This window comes from Cavia porcellus, unplaced genomic scaffold (genome assembly GCF_034190915.1).
Source record: "Cavia porcellus strain 051 isolate PalLab524CR breed Dunkin Hartley unplaced genomic scaffold, mCavPor4.1 scaffold_30, whole genome shotgun sequence".
Taxonomy (NCBI): domain Eukaryota; kingdom Metazoa; phylum Chordata; class Mammalia; order Rodentia; family Caviidae; genus Cavia; species Cavia porcellus.
This window is the reverse complement of record NW_026947513.1, coordinates 31,602,734-31,623,286: the sequence shown is the minus strand read 5'-3', so window position 1 is coordinate 31,623,286 and position 20,553 is coordinate 31,602,734. Positions and strand designations below refer to the sequence as shown.

General features: G+C 39.7%; 1 protein-coding gene across 1 annotated transcript; it reads right to left on the bottom strand.

Moving 5' to 3' along the window:
* Positions 1-210: 210 nt before the first annotated feature.
* Positions 211-20,550, bottom strand: Tmem165 (transmembrane protein 165). The gene is made up of 6 exons (XM_003471666.5): positions 20,149-20,550; positions 7,671-7,896; positions 6,227-6,402; positions 5,511-5,693; positions 1,711-1,816; positions 211-1,005 (listed from the first exon to the last, which is right to left on the bottom strand). The coding sequence occupies exons 1-6, from the start codon at positions 20,353-20,355 to the stop codon at positions 929-931; spliced, it is 975 nt and encodes a 324-aa protein (XP_003471714.1). The 5' UTR covers positions 20,356-20,550; the 3' UTR covers positions 211-928.
* Positions 20,551-20,553: the final 3 nt, after the last annotated feature.

Sequence of the window (20,553 nt, the reverse complement as noted above, 5' to 3'; positions counted from 1 at the left end):
CAAGTTTAGGGTTTATTGTTTCCATTTTAACCTTGTATCAGTACCCCTGCTGTACGTCACAGAAATGTGAGGTTTAAAGAGCCTAGAGAAAGCAAGAGGCTCCTGAAGAGCAACATAGCAGTTTTTACATCTTTAGAAACTGGCTTATAAATATTAATGTTGCCTTGATAAGTTTATAGAAAGTACGTTGTATAACACACAAGAAACAAGCACTGGTCATACCACTTTTATTTACATTTTATCTGTTACATTGTTTATTCAATATAGAAAAAATATGAATACATTCATAGTATTCTCTTTTAATTTGGTAATTCCATGTTGTCAAATATTGACTGCTTTTATATTGGGTGCCTACCCAATAAAAAAAGGAACAGTGAATCTCACAAACAGTTCTTGTTGCATTGTTTTACTGATATAATACTAATACCATATTTGACTTCTATTTTTTAAACAAAGAACCTAATTTAGAAAAGTCTCAAGATTAAACTACTGTTTTCCAAATTAAGGAAATATTTTTAGAAATGCAGATGAATTCAATTCCCAAGAAAAAATTTGAGGTCAGCATCTTAAGACACCTCAGTGGCCAAGGAAAAAGTATATACTCCTTATAAAGGGGTCATGCTAAAAGAAAATTAAGTGAAGACCCCAGTGCACCATGGTAGCAGACATACCAAACGAAGGAGTCCATAGCATCATTACCTTGGAAGTCCATACAATCATTACCACACTTAGAAGTCAGGCTTCTTTTAAAAATTCACTTTACATATATAATCAATGATCATTTTCCCGCACATGGTAATTCATTAAGTGGGTCGAACTCACAAATCAATGCTACAAAATACAGTATTTTCCATCACTTTTAGTTGTAGTATACACTATGTACAGCAAGATACTATCTTATACTAAATACAGATGAACAAATACTTCATTAAAAACCAGAATCAGGACTTATAAATAGTGCAGAAAATGCAAATGCCAAAAACACGATGCCTCCTATGATTGTCACTAGAAGAGAAGAGAAAAAAGTTAAGTAAGCCAAAGTTCTCCTTCATATACTCTGATTGTGTACAAAGAAAGTTCTGAGGAAGCCTGTGAAGGTGCCTACTGTTTAAATTCCAATCTAGTAAACTAACTTGGAAAAGGAGCACCATTCAGATAGCAAGGAACACAGCTCTCCTGACTCTGGGCAGGAAAAATCAGTTTCTCCTCTAGCACTGTTTTGGGAAAGACCAAGCTTATGTTAAACAGTGCTGTCAAGCAACAGAACTATAATTCATCTTACAACCAAATCACAAAAAAAAAATGCTCAATAACAAACTAACAGAGTTTAAACTGTAGGCCTCACAGTTACTTAAAGCTGCAGAGGACATTTTCAGCAGTGAGTACACACGCTTCCTGCCTGTGCTTCCAGGTTTGTCTTCTCATAACTCGACACTGTGATTGTTTTACATGATTAAAATCATGTTAGCAGAAAGCTACTATGGAGTTCAGTAATGCTTTTTGATGAATTTGTATTTTACTTGCTTATACACATGGAAAAGCAGCTGAATTCCAGTGATGGACAATATTTAGGGCCTCATAGAGGTGAGAACTAGACCCACTATACTTCAGAATTCAGAACCTAAAGGTAATACCCTAGTTTTAATCTCACAGTGACTAAAAAGAACAAAAGTTAGGAAAAATGTTTTTTAAAAAATCAAAAAATCTTACCGGTTCTGACAGAGATTTTTTGTGCTATCATTCTTCCTCCAATTACTGCCAATCCAGTGCATAAGCAGTGCCCCACTGTTCCACCCACAGCTACACCATACGGATCCTGGAGCAAACACAACTAGCATTAATTGGCTGATTTGAAACTAAAGTTGAACCTGTCCCTTGTGAAAAGTAACTGTTAAGCACCAAAAAATAGAGATCCATCACAAAGGTACAATTCTAAAATTTCAGGTGGACTCAACTTTATGAAAGTCGATAATAGCTGCTTGCAAGGATATATACCAGTTACATCTAGACAGTGAAGTAGAAAAAAAGGGAAAACTTGGCCATGTTTCATGAAAACAGAAACCCTGGCTCCTTATACTCTGTGCCCCACACCTTTCCCAAGTTCATCAAGAGGCAGGCCGCAGGGAAAAGACAGCCCTAAGGGATGAACAGTTGTTAGCAAATGCTCTCATTTTGTTTGGTGGGGAAGATTATGTGCTTAGGGAGGAGAAACAAAGGTCAGCGGGAAGATACAGCCAACTGCAGAGTACTCCAGGGTTTCTTCAGAAAACCAGTGAATAGGAAGAGCCCATCAAACAGCAGCTGTGCTCATGAAGGAATCAGAAGCTTGGAGTCTGGCCTTTGTTTGAGACACTTGATGGTTTTTATAAGGGCAGTACACCATGACAGATTTATGTTCTAAAGTCTAATGGAACAGAATGAACTGGAAGGAACAAGACTGGGTGGCAAGGCTAATACCCGACGTAATCCCAGCACTCAGGAGGCTGAGGCAGGAGGACTGCTCTGAGTTGAAGGCCAGCCTGGGCTACAAAGTGAGTTCAAGCCAGCCTAAACTGCAGAGCAAAATCCTGTCTCAAAAAAAGACAAAAAACAAGGCAAGATGACAGCTGTAGTCTCAATTGGGATGGGGGAGAGGCACACAGCCACAGATGAATTTGAGAATTAAGCCTTTTGATAAAAAAAGTGCCATGAAAGAATCAAGTCATATACTTTATGGATCTTACAGGAATTAAAAGTAGAAAAGCTCAAGTCATTCAAATTTAGTGTAAATAAGCTCCAGGTCTTAGTATAAGACCCCTTGAAGAGAATGCACAGAGGATGTTGGTGATGTAACGGTGGCCCCCAGAGAGCCAGAGCAAGCAGCAATGGCCGTGGTGAGCTCAAGTAAAGCAACATGCCTAGCGGGTCAGAGACAGGTCCTGTGCATTTAGTAAGCAGAAAGGAGCTGACCCCTAGAGCCCCAAGTCAGGCCCTTTGAGACTACAGAAAGGGGCTAATGTTGAGAACAAACCATGCATGCTAAAAATGTTCACAAAATTGGGCTGTGTGCCAAAGATTTTAAGTTATTTGGGGTAAGGGGAGATTTAGGAGCCAGAATATAGGAAGAAGAAAGGGACTGCCACTGAGATGGGGGTAGGACAGAAGGAGACTTCTCTATGTCAGGTAGAGGCCAGGCCAGCCAGCTGTGGCATGGTCAGCGTATAGGCACCGCCAGAAAACAGAAAGAAATGTAGTCTAGCTGGCTGCAGTGGCACACTACTATAATCCCAGCGCGATGGGAGGCTGAGGCAGGAGGACAGCAAGTTCAACCCCTGCCTGTTAAGATCATCTGTTAAGATCCTATCTCAAAATATAAAAAGAGAAGCTGAGGGTGTAGCTCCATGTAAAGGCCCTGGGTTCACTTCCTGGTAACACAAACACACACAAAGTTTTATTTGTATATTAGGACCTCTAAAATTGCTACTCTATTTGAAAATGATATTTGCAATACCACTAATTAAAATTAAATAGTTCCAGGGCTGGGGATTTAGCTCAGCGGCATAAGCGCCTGCTTTGGAAGCAGGCAGTCATGAGTTCGATCCCCGGTACCGATAAAAAGACAAAAAAAAAAAAAAAAAAAAAAAAAAAATTAAATAGTTCCTTTCATATAGGAGTCAGTCTTATTTTGCACACCGAATCCTAAAACAAAGATTTACTACATGGCAAATTTATTTGAAACCTCCACTGCTCTCCTAGTACCCACCCACTAACAAACATCTCAAAAGACCTAGGAGTATGAAATCTATTTTGGAATACTAAACTGTATTGGAAAGCAGAGATACAGCTGCAGGCTGAAATGGACTAAAACAAGTAATCTTAGAGGAGCAAAACCAGACTAACTCGGCTCTGTGAGCACACTGATCGTGTGGTACTGGTAATGTGGAAGGCTGGCCTACAGTGAGCGCTGGGCTGCGGACTGTGCTAGACGCCCTACAGTGTGCTACCATCTGCAACACAGGCAGACGCCATCTGCAGAAGGAGAGACATAGCAGGGGGTGGTGATGTGCTCACAGCAATAAAATTAAGCCCAGGCTTATGTGCTGTGCTACTACAACGCCGGAGACCAAGTGTCCCATCCAGACAGGCAGGAGCCTCCCAAGGGCCCTGCCCCCCAGGAGAGGATGCAGAGAAACAATGCTTTCACCAGCACAGTGCACCCGGCAGCACCAGCACCACCGCGGCCACTGAGTCACTTTTAAAGTCCCAGTTCTGGCATTTCAAAGCCAATAAAAGGCTAGAAATAAAGATCAGAAGGCACAACCGATTAAAATAACATTTTAAAAGTTTGTTCTCGGGTCTGGGGATTTAGCTCAGCGGCATAAGCACCTGCCTTGCAAGCAGGCAGTCCTGGGTTCGATCCCCGGTACCAATAAAAATAAAAAAAATAAAAGTTTGTTCTCTGGGACTCAAATGAAAAGTAGTTGCTTTTTATTTTTTCCCCAAAAGAACATTTTTGAGGCTTCTCTGACAAAACATCCTTTCCCAAGTTCGACCCTAAAAGGCTGATCTTTTAGACTGCCACATGTGTTATGATTTTTTAATGGTAGCCACTCCCAAGAATTTAAAAACTATTTTCATCTGATATAGCTGATATGAAACAGGAGTATTAGTTAAGATCAGAAGAGCATAAATAGTAGATACCACTTCTACTCCGTGGCAAATCTTTGTAAATTGGTATACTGTGACAGATACAGGACTTCAGGTAAAATAATACTCCCCTCAACAGAAAGGTTAGAAAATAAAAAAACAGCTGTCTTTTCAGTGACAGTCAACACCTTTGTACAAAATAAAGAGCTACATGGCAGACAGCTGCAGGCCAGTGCTGGTCCCACTACCAGCCAGCTTTGGCCCTCTCTCCAGCCAATCGCTCTGGGCCTTGGTTTCTTTATTGAGTAAGGCTAGAAGTAAAAGATCTGATGTCTCTTGGGTTTACTGCTCAGTATCTATTCTAGAGCTAAAGCTTATCAAAAAGGATGCTGAAGGGTGAATACATAAAATGTTACATGGAAGTATGTGAATAATTGAACCAGTTTTCCTCTATGTTTCTAAATTTCCACTTGATTGCAGTAAATATTTTTATAGGTAACCTGTGTGGCATTCAATTATTTCTTTAGCTGTAAGAAACAGAAGAGCCAAAAGTTAAACATTTCAAAAGGCCTTGGATACTTATCGTCTAACTGGCCTTTAATCAACAAGCATGTCAACAAAAGTTCTGAGAAAGAAGCCAAGTTAAGAACAGCCCCCCCCCCCCACCGCAACAGGAGAAAAAGCACAATTTCTACCTGTGAGAATTCTATCCGACTGCCAGCAGACACTGGAAAGCTAATTTAAGAGAGAGGCAAGATGAATAGATGCAAAAGCAGTTCACACAGGCAATAATCCTTTGGCCACTGACTGCAGTGTTAGCTCAGCAAAAGAATATTAATTATGTTTTAGTTTTAATACAAAATAGTCTCTCAAATGTCACTCACCTCTCTGGCCGCCAGAACGATTGTCGTGAGTTGAGAGCGATCTCCCCATTCTGCTAAGAATGTTAATGTAAGAGCTTGAACAAAAATTGGTGAGATAAAATGTAACCACTTTTTCTGAGGTATTGTTGCACTTGTACCCGCTTCAACATCTCCTGGACCATTTAGGAGTTTGGTTCGTTGAAACTAAAACAAAAAATGACATTAATTCTAGGATGAAAATCAAAATAGCACCCACACAAACAAAAACAACAACAATCACTAAATCTTAAAAGTATTTCAAAGAAACAAAACTTTTGTGAACCCAAACTCCCCCAGCCCTTTTGAACCACTAGCTCCCAAACAGCAACACATGCTATATTCTCAATGCTTCTGTTCATCTTCAACAAAATAAATGGTATTTACCAATCACTCACTGTCCTAGATGCCATTGAAGAAACATGTAAAATAACTACATACAGTTCCTGCTTTTCAGGAGCTCAGAATCAGCCTACTAAAGGAATTGTAAACAGCCACGTTCAGTGTTCAACTCTCTGCTTCCTTCCTCTACCACATTAACACTAAGCCAAAATCGTATCACAAATGAACAGAAACCAAATAAAATGCACTACTTTTGTGAAGTCCACATGTATCACTAGGATGTGGCCATTGAAAAGCCTCGAGAGTATTCCTCAGTGAATACCTCCGTGGCTCAGATATTTAACAATGCCATAACTTACTTCTTCATCTTTCTTCTTTAATTCTGCTTGAACTTCTTCCAATTCCTCTTGCCCCTCATCTGGACTCATTTTTAAGCCTTCCCGAAGCATTCGAATGCCGAAAATGGCAAATAATGCAGTTGAAATATAGTATGTGTACACTCTAGGGATGACTGTGGTGGCATAGCCAAACAAAACTGGAAGAAAACATGACAAACAGTGTATCTGGTTAGCTGGTGAGTACCACAACTAACTGAAGACACAGCTAACTTCAGAGAAATCATGGTTTCTACTGTTAATAGGAAAACAGTGCACACTAAAAACTATTATGTAATAACCTCAACGAATTCCACTTATTTCCCTCTAGCACTAATGAACCCTCAAGTCTAGCCAAGGTCCTGACTCCGTTTCCCAAGACATCAGCAGCCCACCTTCCACCAGATCTTTTGTAAAATACTGACCTCCCTTGTCACTTATGTCTTCAAGGCCTGGTACTTGGGGTAAGTTAGCTCTGATGCCCTTTTAAGGATTCCAAGATTTTATAATTTAGAAACCAAACCACGTCCACATGTAGATCCATATTCATCACAGATCTTTTAATTATAAATTCTATTGCAGTGATGGTAAACCTTTTCAAAACTTTCAGTGATAGCAAACAGGCGGCTGCAGTGCGCATGCCATGGGTCTGCTACCGTTGTTCCACAGTAACGAGTCATGACAAGACTTTCGGACAGCATGATTCAAACTTCTCCTTCTTGATTACTTAAAAATGTATTCTGAAATTTCAAATTTCTTATACATATGTGTTTATACACACAAACACAATGCAGGCATGTCTTTTTTAGTTCCAAAAGGCCAAGAAATGAAGACATCTCAGTAACAATGAGCCCACATTACACCTACAGCTTGGGTTCAAATACCACTTTCCACTAACAACTCCTCAGAAAAATGGCCAATTCCAAGACTGGGCAGAGATTCAAGATGAACCTGCAATATCTTGTTACACTGGAACACAAACGATAGGAGCGTATCACAAGGGGCAGTTAGCAAGGCTGCCATGGGCCAAATCCGAGACAATGCAGTCTACAAAACAGGCTAATAATTAGTTAAAAACTGCTGAAAAAAAGAATTGAGTAAATAGACAAATGGGACAGGAAAAAAATTCTGTACAACAGAATGCCAGAGCTCACTAGAAAATGTGGAGTAGGTATGGAAGTTGTAATTTTCACAAGCACTGATCAAAGACTGATTACAGAAGAATCATGCTAAATCTACAGGGAGTGAAGGATTTCATTTAAAAAGTACAACCTGGCTCTTAACAATTTATGTCCTGAAACCACTTGCTGTCTACTAAATTCTAGAATATATACCAAATTCCAATATAATTAGCCAAATGTGTCAAGGCCTCAATACCGTACACCATGCTTCCCCCTTAACAAACTCACAGGGCTGGGGCTGCACTCACCTGATAAGCACGTCATGAGGGCCAAGGCAAGCATAGCTCCAGCCAGCACAGTCAGACGGTTATAACGCATTGCCATGATGGCTGCAATGAAAAACGTCTTGTCACCCAGTTCAGATACAATGATAACGGATATGGCAGCAATAAATGCATGAATAAACCCTAAATTAGTCTGAGTAGCTGGATCTTCTTTATTGGCATGAACTGGGGCAACTGGTGTAGATCCTTTCTGAAATAAAAACAAATAATTTTATCAGTTACTTTTTGAAAAAAACAAAAACATTCAAATTCTCTTCTTTTGGATGTTATTTAAAATTAGGGTTTTGGGGGCTGGGGATTTAGCTCAGCGGCATAAGTGCCTGCCTTGCAAGCAGGCAGTCATGAGTTCGATCCCCGGTACCGGTAAAAACGAAAAAGACAAAAAAATAAATAAAATAAAATTAGGGTTTTTGTCATGATCATACTGTCTAATCACTTTGAAACATGGTAAGAACAGTTATCTATGACAGAGGTCACTCTATGTAGACATATAATTCTCTAAAACAATTTAAAAGAAATGTAGGCAGGGCATGGAATCCCAGCATTTTGGGAGAATAAGGCAAGAGGACTGCAAGTTTGACTCTGGCCTGGGAAACTGAGTGAAACCCTGTCTCAGAATATAAAAATGGTGAAGAATATAGCTCAGTGCTAACACTCTGGGTTCAATGCTCAGTACTGAAGAAAAAAAAGAGAGCGTGAGACTAGCTATACCCATTAGGTTACTTACTTTTTTCTTGCCCAGATTAAGGAGGGAAAGATTTATTTAGCTCACAGTTTGTGGAAGTTTCAGTTCATAATCAGCTGTCATAGATAACTGCTCTTACTGTGTTTCAAAATGATTAGACAGCATGATCATGACAAAATCTGCAAGGCAGAGAGATATGGCACAGAGGCAACCAGTCTTGGGGGCAGAAAACAGCAAAAACAAAAGCAAAAAGGGAAGGGCATGAAGAGGAGTCTGTTTCTGTCCCTTTTACTGTACCTAGGCCACCTACCTAGGTGGGTATAGCACCCCCACCACCCATAAGTGCAGTACTGGACCATGAATCAATCAAAGTCTAGAAGCCTGCCCCATGATTGTAGGAGGCTTTGGGAGGACATCCAGACACAAACCATAACATCCATACGTTAAAATCACCTTACTCTAAAGTATTTGTTATCTGAGACTTAGTTTTCTACTATGTGTCATTCAAATTTTTATTAGTAACTTGGGTGGAAGATTCAGGATTTATCAAACATCTTCAAGTGATCCGAAGCTGAGAGAAATATCATTAAGGACTTAGCTCTCAGGAGCTACCAAGAGTTAGCTCTAGCTAAGATTTAATATAACTGGATTTAGGAGTGGTAATACAATGAATTTTTAAAAATACCCCAGAAGGTAATGACATAACAGAATCTTGAGTGGTACTAAGATGAAAATGTGACAAAGCTCCAATGGCAAAAAAGCACTGTTGTTTATAGTGTGAGTGACAAGCCCCCCAGTATTTGGTGCCACTCAGCCCTTTGCCACTCTGAACTCTCAGCTGTGAGGAAGATTCTATGACCAGGGTTTGGCAACCTACTGCTGAGGCCAAATCCAGCCTGTCTGGATGAATATATTCAACAGTTTTACAATATTGTAAGAAAAAGTCAGGGGAGGGGAGTGGTGGGAAGACAAGAACCATAACATGAGGGAGGAAAGGAAGGGTTAACAGGAAGATTACACACCAGAGATCGTACATAACCAGCACAACCATAACCTGCAAAACTTAAAATATTTATTCTGTCTGGCTCATTAATAAAAAAAAATAAAGTTTGCTGGTTCTGACTCTAAAACAATCATGAGAGACCAGGAAGGATAGGCTATCTTTGTCTAGTAACTGGGAAAGTCTGTATGAGTCTCCGTGCTCTGTAAGGCCCCAGAGGTCAGACTAAAAGGAGAAGCCCTAAAGTGGCTGCCAGAGAAGTAAACGCCCTTTTTCAAGAGAAGAAACTGCCACTCCCCGGAAATGGGCTACACACTGCCCTCAACATAGTGACTATGTCACTGGCAGATGCATAGTGATGTTTGAGCTTTAATTATTACAACTACAGGGGAAACTGATGGCATCTGGTGGGTAGAAATGCTGCTAAATATCTACAAAACCACCACAATGAAGAATTCGGGGGGGGGGTCAAGAAAGGTCACTGGCTAGGTAAGTCACTGCTAAACATTAAAAGTTCACCTTAAAGACCTATAAATCTCTAGAAGCCTAGGAGATTAAAAAAATGCCTCAAACAGAACCCACTTTATTTGGGGGAGGGTTAAAAAATAGTATGTGTTACAAAGGCCCAGCCAGTGATGTCAAGGAGAAAAGTAAAATCCTAAACATGTACTGTGCAAGTAGGTCATTGTTCAACACTGAATCTTAACCTCAAAGCATCAGGGAGAATTGACACTGCTCGGACTAGACCTCTAAGGACAGAGGCAATGTAATGACCGAGACACTCTCGGCAGGTGCTGCTGGCTCAGCAAGGGCCCCCAGAGCTCCGATCACCGGTTTTTTTCTACCTATGCTGATAGTCTTTACATCCACGCTCCCTTCTCCCCCAGGAGATTCTAAGCTTGAAGCATCCTAAAGACAAAGTTTTCAACAAGGTTACTGTAACATAGTCTCCTTCTAATTAAGCTTATATAAAGAAACTTCATTGTTAAGACTCAATCTAAAATCCAAGGAAATTAGGGCTGAGTATATACCATTTATGATCAATTGGCTCCAACTTCAAAAAGTGAATAATAAAAGCAAGCCATAATAGGATCAAAACTATATATTTTCATGATTTTGTAACTTCTAATCATAAAACTTTGGCTACATTTCTCTGTTTCCCTGTCAAACATAGAGGACAAAATACTTTGCATACTTTTTAAGTATGCAAAGTAACAAAAAAAAAACTACATAAAGTTCTCCTATATTGAGAACACAAGAAAATTCAACATGTAGTTAGTCCTAAAGAGCAACTAACCATGGTGATAAAAACTGAAGAAAAAAGTATCATGGTACTGTTAAGTTACATTTTTTAAAAAACTAAAATAATAACATGTCCCTGGCTGCCTTGAACCACTCACGGTACATACATGTCTGTCCCATCAGGCGGTTTGTACCACTGGTGATACAAACAGATCTAATCACTTTTATTGATGGCTTTACTAATAAAATTAATGAAAGTTCACCCAATGGGATGGTCATGCATATACTACTGGTAGCTCAACCTATCCACCTGTAAGATACATGAATTATGGCCCAGTCTGAACACGTTACTAGGTCATAAAATAATCAATTACCATTTGTTTACTGCTCACAATGTGCAAGAATTGCCTCTGTCTACTCTTACCTACACAGTGGCAAAGTAGTGTAGTTAAATTCACAGGCTCTGCAGTCAGACTGCCTGAGTCCCCCTCCAAGGAATTATCAGTTACTCTGCCATCTTGGGCCAGCAAGCAAATTCTTCCATGAATCAAGTTCATGTATAAAATGAGACAGCCCTACTCCTTAGGATTGTGGTAATGCTTAAATTGAGTATAAGGCCTTAGGATACACAAAAAACACTCAGTTTTTATAGTACTATATACAACCAGCTTACTAATCTTCTTAAAATTATTAAAATATTGTATCACTGCTTAAGAAACTACAAGGATCATTTTACATCTAAAATGTAATTCTAAATACTTACTTTTGGTTAGCCATCCACATTTCCCACCTAATTACACACAAGTTCCCAAAATGCACATCCTTTCCATAATCCCCCTAATTCATTCTGATTCCTCAAGAACTCCAGGAGAATCTCGAGCAAGGCCTACTCTAGTAATTTCAGCACTTGGTGAGCCTTCCTCATCTAAAACAGAAGTGAAGCATACGGCGGGTAATGAGTCAGGACAGACACATGACCCAAACAAAATATGTAAAGCAAAACACCCGAGAGCTGATCTTTTCACATAAATGTAAGGCTCCCAGTTGTAAGACACAAAATAAAAATGACTATCAATAGGAACCTATTAAATGGCAAATCCATGTAATAAAATATTATGGAACTAAAAGAGTAAGCATGCTTTAAATACACCAATATGGAAAAATCATTAAGCTATTTTAAGCTTAATATACCCTAGCATGGTGACACAGGAGAAGTCCTTAAAATTCTGAGTATGAGACATAAACATGATTAAGACACTGCAATTAGTAACAGGGCAGAGAATGATAAATACCAGCTACTGAACTACCCAAATCAGTAACAAGACCAAAGTTGAGCAAATTAGGGAAGAAAAATTATGGACCTGATGGAAAAAAAATCAATAGGCCTTTAAAAGGAATGAAGGCAATCAAAAATGGCAATGAGGTTTCTTCCCAAGTTGGCTGAAACATTACTACTCTTAAAGTACATGAGGAGAGGAATACAAACAAAACAATTTGGTTTCAGATAAGTTCAATTTGGGGTAACAGAAAGCAATTCCAATGAGGGTTGCCAAGAGGTGATCAGAAGTGGACCGCTGAAAACCTGGCCAGGACAGTCTCAAGGTATGTATTGGGCTGCTGCAGCCTAAATCTGCTACATCACTGCAAGCAGAGATTTCCACTGGAGAAGGTGAAGCGGTAAAACTCAAAAACTGAGCTGATAAAATGAAGCAAAAAGGCTGTGGAGCAAAAACAGAACAGAAGCAAATCTTACAGCTCCCATCTTGAATCACCTCCATCCTCAGGTTGATCACAAGCAGCAGTAGTATACACGGCTGTTTACGCAGCTTGTTTCGTTTGGTGTCAGGCAGTCCTCTCAACGTTCATGCTATCTCCAAATCTGCCTCCCTTCATGCTCTCAGAGTAAAGGTCTCGCTATCACGCCCCCAGACTTTTTCGTTAGCTCCCCCCATCACCAGGGACGTGCCTTTTTGTTTCTTACTCCCAGGTACTTCTGTCATTACTTGGAGCCAAGCTTCATTTTTAACCCTTTGGGGATAATGTTATAGTTAAACCACTTCTGTTTCCAAAAAGGGTGGTAGTGTCCACATTACTGCTCTCTCACCGTCCTGACGACAGTCCTTTAGGGATGTGAGTCCAAAACCACAATACCTTCCATTTCAAATATGGACGTTCTAGTCATATCCTGAATCTGTCTCTTCTCTGAATCACTTGCCGACTTCACCTCTTAATACTGTGTGCCAAATCTAAAGAAAAGTATTCAAATAATTGTGTCTTTGCAATCCTAGCCATATATGAACCTAATGATTTTTTTTTAATGTTTAAACACATATATTCATCTTCTCATACAAATAATACCGGAACATGGCGGGGCGGGGGGGGGGGGGTGTTAGTTCTAAAATGTCTGAACAAGAAAGCAGATATAGCCAGGTGTGGTAGTGCACGACTATAATCCTACTCTGGGAGAGTGAGGCAAGAGGATGGCAAATTCAAGCCCAGTCTGGCAACTAAGTGATTCAGGGAAACCCTATCTTAAAATAAAAAGAACTGGAGACTTAACTCAGCACAAGACCAGTGAGCTCAGTCCACAGAATTGGGGGGATCAGAGTCAGGGTGGTATTACTAGAAACTAATTATTGAGTATTTTGGTGAGGATACTTCAGAATACTTCACATATAAAACGTTGTTCGTAGAATTTAACAAACTAGTAAAATACTATGCATCCTATTCGCTAGATTGTTTCTGTTTACTTAAGATATTTTCTGCTCCAGGAAAACTAATCTGCAGTTTTGGTGTTAATGTGTGCACAGTATTCTGTTTCAGTGAGTGTCAGATGGTGAGTTTCATATATCATCTTGGCTGGGCTACAGTTCCAGTTATACAATCAGACAAGAAACATGGCAATGAGATGTGATTATAGTCCATAATCGGTTGGCTTCAAGCAAGAGAAATTGTTGGGAGTTCATGTAACAGAGAATAGTAAAAAATCTGAAAGACTACATGCTGAGATTTCTTTACAAAGCAAAGTAAACCTGTTAATTCAGTTCAGGGCCATGCCTGACAGAAACAACTGTATTTTGCTGTTAAGAATAGCCTACCCTATACCTATAGTTAGTCTGCCTGGTAAGTCCTCACAGTTGTCAGATTCTTACAGTATCCCGCAATAAAAAAACAAAAGCACTTCAGAGAATCTACTGAACGAAGGAAGGAAGGAAGGAAGGAAGGAACAAAGGAACTTTAAAAACTCATAGATTTAGGAAGTACATTACTTACTGTACCTAACAGTAGGGGCAACTATAATTTACTGAGCTACTAACACAGTATAAGGGTTTATATATATACACTGCTTCATTTGATACTCAGAAAACTCCAGCACTGTTATGCCAGTCATGCACAACAGAAGATATTGAGGCCAAAGAGTCTTCAGTGACTCTGCCAAGTTCATACAGCCAAGAGAGTGTAAAACTCTTTAAATTTTTTAATTGGAAAGTTAACAGTACCAAATGAGAATGAAAAAGGCCTCGGGACTTAGCAAGTTGCTTAATCACAGGTTTTCTTTAAAATGAAACTTCAACAAAAAGTCAGAGTGAAGCCAGAAAGTGAAAGATAAAAGTGAAGTACAAAAACAAGAAGAGAAAGCAATAGAGTCAAGCTGATTAAGTGAATGGCTTTTACCCACTAAAATAAGAGAAACCTGTGAATACACATACGCAGGTAGGAAACAACAGAAAGAGAAACAAACAATACACTGAAGGATGAAAGGAAGGGAGGTCAGGAGCACAGAAACAAATGTGCACACAGGAGGGTCAGACACAGCAGTGCAGCTCCAAGTTTGGCACGCCACCATTCAGTGACAGTGTTCATTGTCACAACTAGTAAGAAGATACTAGTGTTTCTTGCTACAAACACTACTGCTTCAGTATTTGAATGTCTGAAATACAAATAACATCTTCAGAATGGGATAAACCATTGATAATTAAAGAAAACTTTTCTCTACAAGTTAAAATGTTAATTCCAAACCAGAAATTGTACGTATACATGTACACATGTACATATACACATACATATTGTGTATCCTTATTTAGAAAGTATTTTTACATTTTCACGGTCCCCAAGAGAAAAAAAAATGACAACAAAGAAAAATAATAATTTGACTGTATTGATACCTGCACTAGAATCTCCATCTATACATAAAACTGGAGGAGACTCTTGCTTTGAAACACAATCCACAGCCTGCTACCAAGAAAAAGAATGAAGGAAAAACGAGTCATTTGTAGAAAAATGGATGTTGAGACCATAATGTTAAGTGAAATAAATCAGACTAGTAAGCTTAAATAGCACACGGTTCCTCTTATATGAGAAACTCAAAACATAAAGAGCAAAATAATGTACTATTAAAAAAAATTGGGAAAAAAATGTCAGATAGGAAGAAACAGTTCCCATGCTGAGAAGGGTGACTGTAATTAGCATTATTTATTGTGGATTTCAAAACAAAGATTTTGAATGTTCTCAACACAAAGAAATGGTAAATGTTTGACATGGGCATGCTAAATACCTTGACTGCACAATGTACATGACATGGAAATGACACAGAGCCCCAAATATGTACACTTACGTGTCTATTAAAAAATAAAATAAAGAAAAAAAAGTTGCTCAAAAAAAGATCATCGAACAAAAGGTTAAGTAGGTTTGAAGACAAAAGAACCAGAGAAAAATGCTTAGGACCTCAGAACTATCTCAGTATTACTAATGTAAGGCCAGGAAAAGTTTTCAGAGGCTGTAAATGTGTGTAACTTAAACAAAGATGCCATAAATCTGACTCAAAAGACTGCATTAAAATTAAACACTTAGTGCAAAATTTTCCCTATTAAGCATTTTTATTTGTGGATAGTTTATTGTTTGTAAAATCATACTTTAGTTTACTTTAGTTTAGTTTTACTAATGTTTTTTGTTAATTTGTATTTAACAATTACATTTTTTATACAATACACTTTTAATGAAAGCTTATGTTTTATTTTGTGAATGTTAACATTCTGTAGTGTTTTATTTGAGACAGGATCACAGGTGAGTTTGAAGATGGCTTCAAACTTACTGCTTAAAAATTCTGTGGAAGCCACTGTCATTGTTAAATGATAATACATAAAAGAAATGACAAGAGGGGCTGGGGATTTAGCTCAGCAGCATAAGCACCTGCCTTGCAAGCAGGTGGTTGTGAGTTCAATCCCCCCGTACTGATTTTAAAAAAAAGAAAAAAAGAAATGACAAGAAACAGTGGCATAGAAATATGAAAGCAAGAACCGGTACTACATTAGGGAATAGGATTATATGGCTTTATCAACAGTGCTAGGCAACCACAAGAGTTGCCTGAACAACTATAACATGTAGTACATTGTAAATTTCATTAAATCTCACTGCTCTATCAACTAAAAAGAACTATGCTTCCTTCATACTCTACCTGAGGAAGAACTAAGAAAAATACTAAAATATCCCAAAATATAAAATGCATAGAAGGATCCAACAGCACTTTTTAAAAATAGATTTGTAAACTGAGGTTTATTCGTAGTTTTTAAAAGTTCAGTTAATTCTTAAACTTTTTATAAATCAGACTATACAAAAAGAACATTCCCAGTGGAGAAAGCCCTATTTTAAAAGTTCAGCCATTTGCAAACAAGATACTTGTTCCTAATATATCTTCTACCTGATGCCACACAGTGGCATCAAAGTTAAATTTAAATAGCCCATCCTTTTAAAAGATCTTAAAAGCATATTGTAGTACTGTGGGTAAAGTAGAAAACATGTGAGTTGTATTAAATGTTATATGAAAATACAATTAATACAATTATATTCTGTACCACCAAGAAGGTATGAAAACATTAAATTAAAAAAGCCTCTTATGTTCTATATACTCCATCTCTCTGTACCCCTAGTTTTAATGATAAAGATCCTTAAGACCAATTAAATGTAGTCACTGTACAGACTGTCACCATGACCTTACTTTGCATGGCAAGATATTTCCTAGCTTCCTAAAAAGGGTTACTAATAGCTATAGCTATTATTAACAGTTATACATTCCACTATTTATGTCTAAAAATTGCAGTTGGGCATGGTGGTGCACGCTTGTAATCCCAGCATTCAGGTGGCTGAGGCAGGAGGATCACTGAGTTCGAGGCCAGTCTGGGCAATAAAATGAGTTCAAAGCCATGAACTGTATAGTGGACCCTGTCTCCAAAAAAAAAAAAAAAAAAAAAAAAAAAACCAAGAAAAAATTTTAATAAATAAATAAGTAAATTTTAAAACTGCAACATAAAAGCTGGGCACTATGGCACAGACCTTTAATGCCAGCTACCCAGGAGACCAAGGCAGGGGATTGCAAGTGTGAGGCCAATCTATGCAATTTAGCAAGTATGTCTCAAAATACAGAGCTAAGAATATAACTTGGCTTGCCCAGGATTCAATCCCCAGTATTGTAAGAGAAAAAAAAAAAAAAAAAAAAATCCCAATATACTTCAGTGAAATGCTTGGAAAACTACACATCCATCAATCTCACTCTCACATGCAAAATTACTTAGGCCTGAAACAGTTATTGTTTTAACACACACTGCTGATACTGAGTTAAATGATAGTGGGTCAGATGATGAACACTAAGAATAAAGTTAACGAATCATCATGTTAGTTCAGTTCCTGAAGTGGACGTGTGGAACAGTCGGCGGAGCCAGGCACTGACAAGCCAGGGTATCTGAAGGACTGGGAAAGGTAGGGTGGACAGAGGGACAAGCACAGGAAGCCCCTTTCCACCACTCCTCCCCTGTGAACTAGAATAACACTGGCTTCTATCTAGTAATGACTCACATTTCTTGTATTCCTTTGATCTGGTTTGCACTACACATTTCTGGTATCACAGGACATTCATTATCTGAGTTCAAATGCTTCTGATTTTTTGGTTTAATTTTACAGAAGTTTCAGAATTAATACTTAATCAGTTGAAACTAAATTTTCCAAATCAACACCTATCCATTCATAGGTTAGTGAAATCATAGTTCAGGAAGCCTAGTTGTTCTTAATTTTGTCCAGTGGGTCCTTTAGCAAAAGAAAGAAAGAAAAACACAGAGACAGAGAAAGAGAGAGAGAGAGAGAGAAAAGAAAGTGAGCAACCAAGCAAGTAATTGGACAAGTGGACTAGACAGGTATCAAAAATAAGCTTTCTTCAATTGATTCATTTAAAAGGCAGTTTTCCATACAGGTATTTAATAACTGATAGAAATGAGATGCAAATAATTCAATTTTACTCTGGGACAAAAACTTAATAAAGGCCAAGGATAGGCAAGGTGTACAGAAAAGACAAATATGAATAAGATATAACCATATTCTCAGGACAATAAAACTATGATAGCAGATAAAACACAGGCACACATTATAGAGAACCCAATGCTGCAGAATAAGTATAAACACAGACAAAATTTTTTTTAAAAAACTCCCAAAAAGGATTAAAGGGGAAGCCAGGAATGGAGATCAAAGCCCCGTATCATATCATTATACTCCCCAATTGACCATTAAAGTCCATTAATAAATTAGGTTAAAAGAGAATAAAACACTAAGTTCCAAGAGCATCTGTAAGCCTCAGTAGAGTGGGTTCTAATTTTAGTTCTATCTGGAACTAATTCGCTTACAGCTCTGCGACATTAAACCATCACTCTCCTAAAGGGTTTCCTCATCCAAGAGCAGGAAACTGCACACCCGCTCTACCTGTTTCAACCTCTGTTGTGAGAAAAATCAGATCACAGAATCTTCACTTCATAATTTTAAATCTTCTCACAGGTGGCCAATTACTCAACTTGTTCCTGAGTAATTCCAGTAAGGAGAGAATCTCGGTATTTCTCAACATCAATTACTACATTCTGGACAACTCTAATTCTCAGAAAGTTCTTGCTGTGTGAAATGTTCATTCTCTGATACTTATAGGAAAAGAAAAAAGACTTAACAAAAATGGAAAGGCCAAACAAGGAAATAGGCAACAATGTGAATAAATGAAAAGCCACATTATTCAGAGAAAAGAGAAATCACTTTAAAGCGGAAAATTTTAGAGAATGCTCCTGCAAAGAGTAGGTATCTGCAGGTCTTTGCAAGTGGCAATAGTCCTGACCACAGGCTTCAAGCCTTCTTGCAAGGAAGTCTTTTGTCTGGGAGAGACTGACAAGAGAGCACGTGGCGGATCAAAGTTATTGAGCATCTTTTTCTCAGGGTGGGGAGGGAACAAGGAGCATTAGCACTGAGGTATAACCCCAACTCAAATCAGCATCTCACTAGCTCAGCTGCCCAGGTTGGGATAGAACTTGGAATCCTCAGGCCTGGAGCACCCAGTGCTCACTAGGATCACTGACCACACCCGACAGATGCATGCTTTTAAAAAAGTATGGAAGGGGCCTGGGGATTTAGCTCAGCGGCATAAGCGCCTGCCTTGCAAGTTGTGTGGTCGTGAGTTCGATCCCTGGTACCGATAAAAAAGAAAAAGACAAAAAAAAAAAAAAAAAAAGTATGGAATATGGGCACGGAAATAGTTGCGAAAAGTCCTGGGGGTTAACTGATGCCACAACATTAAGAAATCTAAATATTCATCCTGCAAACAAGGCTGAACTGAAATTAGTAGGCAGGGTCAATTTGAAGGTTTCTAAGAAGACAGAATTATACGTTCAGTAAGATTACTTACATGAAGACAAGACAGATGTAGACTGGAGTGGAGGTGGGGGGTTAATACCAAACTGGTTCCCTAGTAGGTGACTAAAGTCCAGAAATCGGGAGTCAAATTGAAAATGGTGAGAATGTCAAGAGACTAAGAAAGAATCAACTCTACGAACACAGATTAAAAGTTAAACAAAATATAGGATTCTGGTTTACTTATAAATTCAATTATGGCGTTCCAGAAGGATGCAGCACTTTGTACTGTCGAAAACTGCTTCTTCCTCTGCGTTCCTAAGGGCGGCTTCCAGCAAGCCAAAGCACGTTTTAAAATAGGGAGAGTCGCGGATCACAATACATATATATTGTATTTGGCAAAAAAAAAAAAAAAAAAAAAAAAAACCAAGAGGCTTTGCCAAGCTGAACCTGAGTAAGCTGTTTTTGGTTAAGCTGTTTCACCAATGAAATGGTCGGTATGATTATCCTCAGAGAACAGAAAAGAAAAAAGAAGTTTCTTAACTGTCCAGTATTAGAAACTTTCTACTTGGGATGAGTATTCCCAGTATTTCCAGTTTGACACTGTAGATCACTAAGATTCCTAACCCCGAGCAGCATCCTGGTCCACGAGATCCAAGATTCACAGCGGGCTCCCTGCTGGGCCCTCTCCCCCACCCCCCCAGGAACCCCGCAAGGCCAGGCCTCGCCGGCAACAGAGCGCAGCCGGCCTCGGTCCTCGGCGCGCAGGGCGGCTCCCCTCCCCCAGCCGGCGCCCAGATCCCGGTACCCGGAGCGGCCGGCTCCGCAGCCGCGCGCCCCATCCCCCGCGCGCCCGGCCAGCTCACCTCCGCCAGGGCCGGCTCGGGCCCCTGCACCGCCAAGGGCTGCGCCTGCAGTTGCTGGGCGGGCGCCGGGGGGTCGTTGTTCCGGTGGCTAAGGTCTCCGTCGGAGCCAGCCCGGACACCTGCCGAGGCCCAGAGCAGCGGGACTAGCAGGAGTACAACCAGCCGGGGCGCCGCAGAAAAGCCGCTTCCCGGGGCCGCGGCCGCCATCCCGCCCGGCGAGCCGGCCACGCACGGGCGCCGCAGAAGGAAGTGCCGGCGACGGAAAGCCTGGACTCCGAGCGGCGCGTCCGTCACGCCTCACCGGCGCCGCCGCTCAGCTAGCAGCCCGCACCATGCAGGAGGCGCGTGAGCAGGCAGGAGGCGGGAAGATGGCCCTGGCCGCAGGCGCCGGCTGCTCAGTCTTCT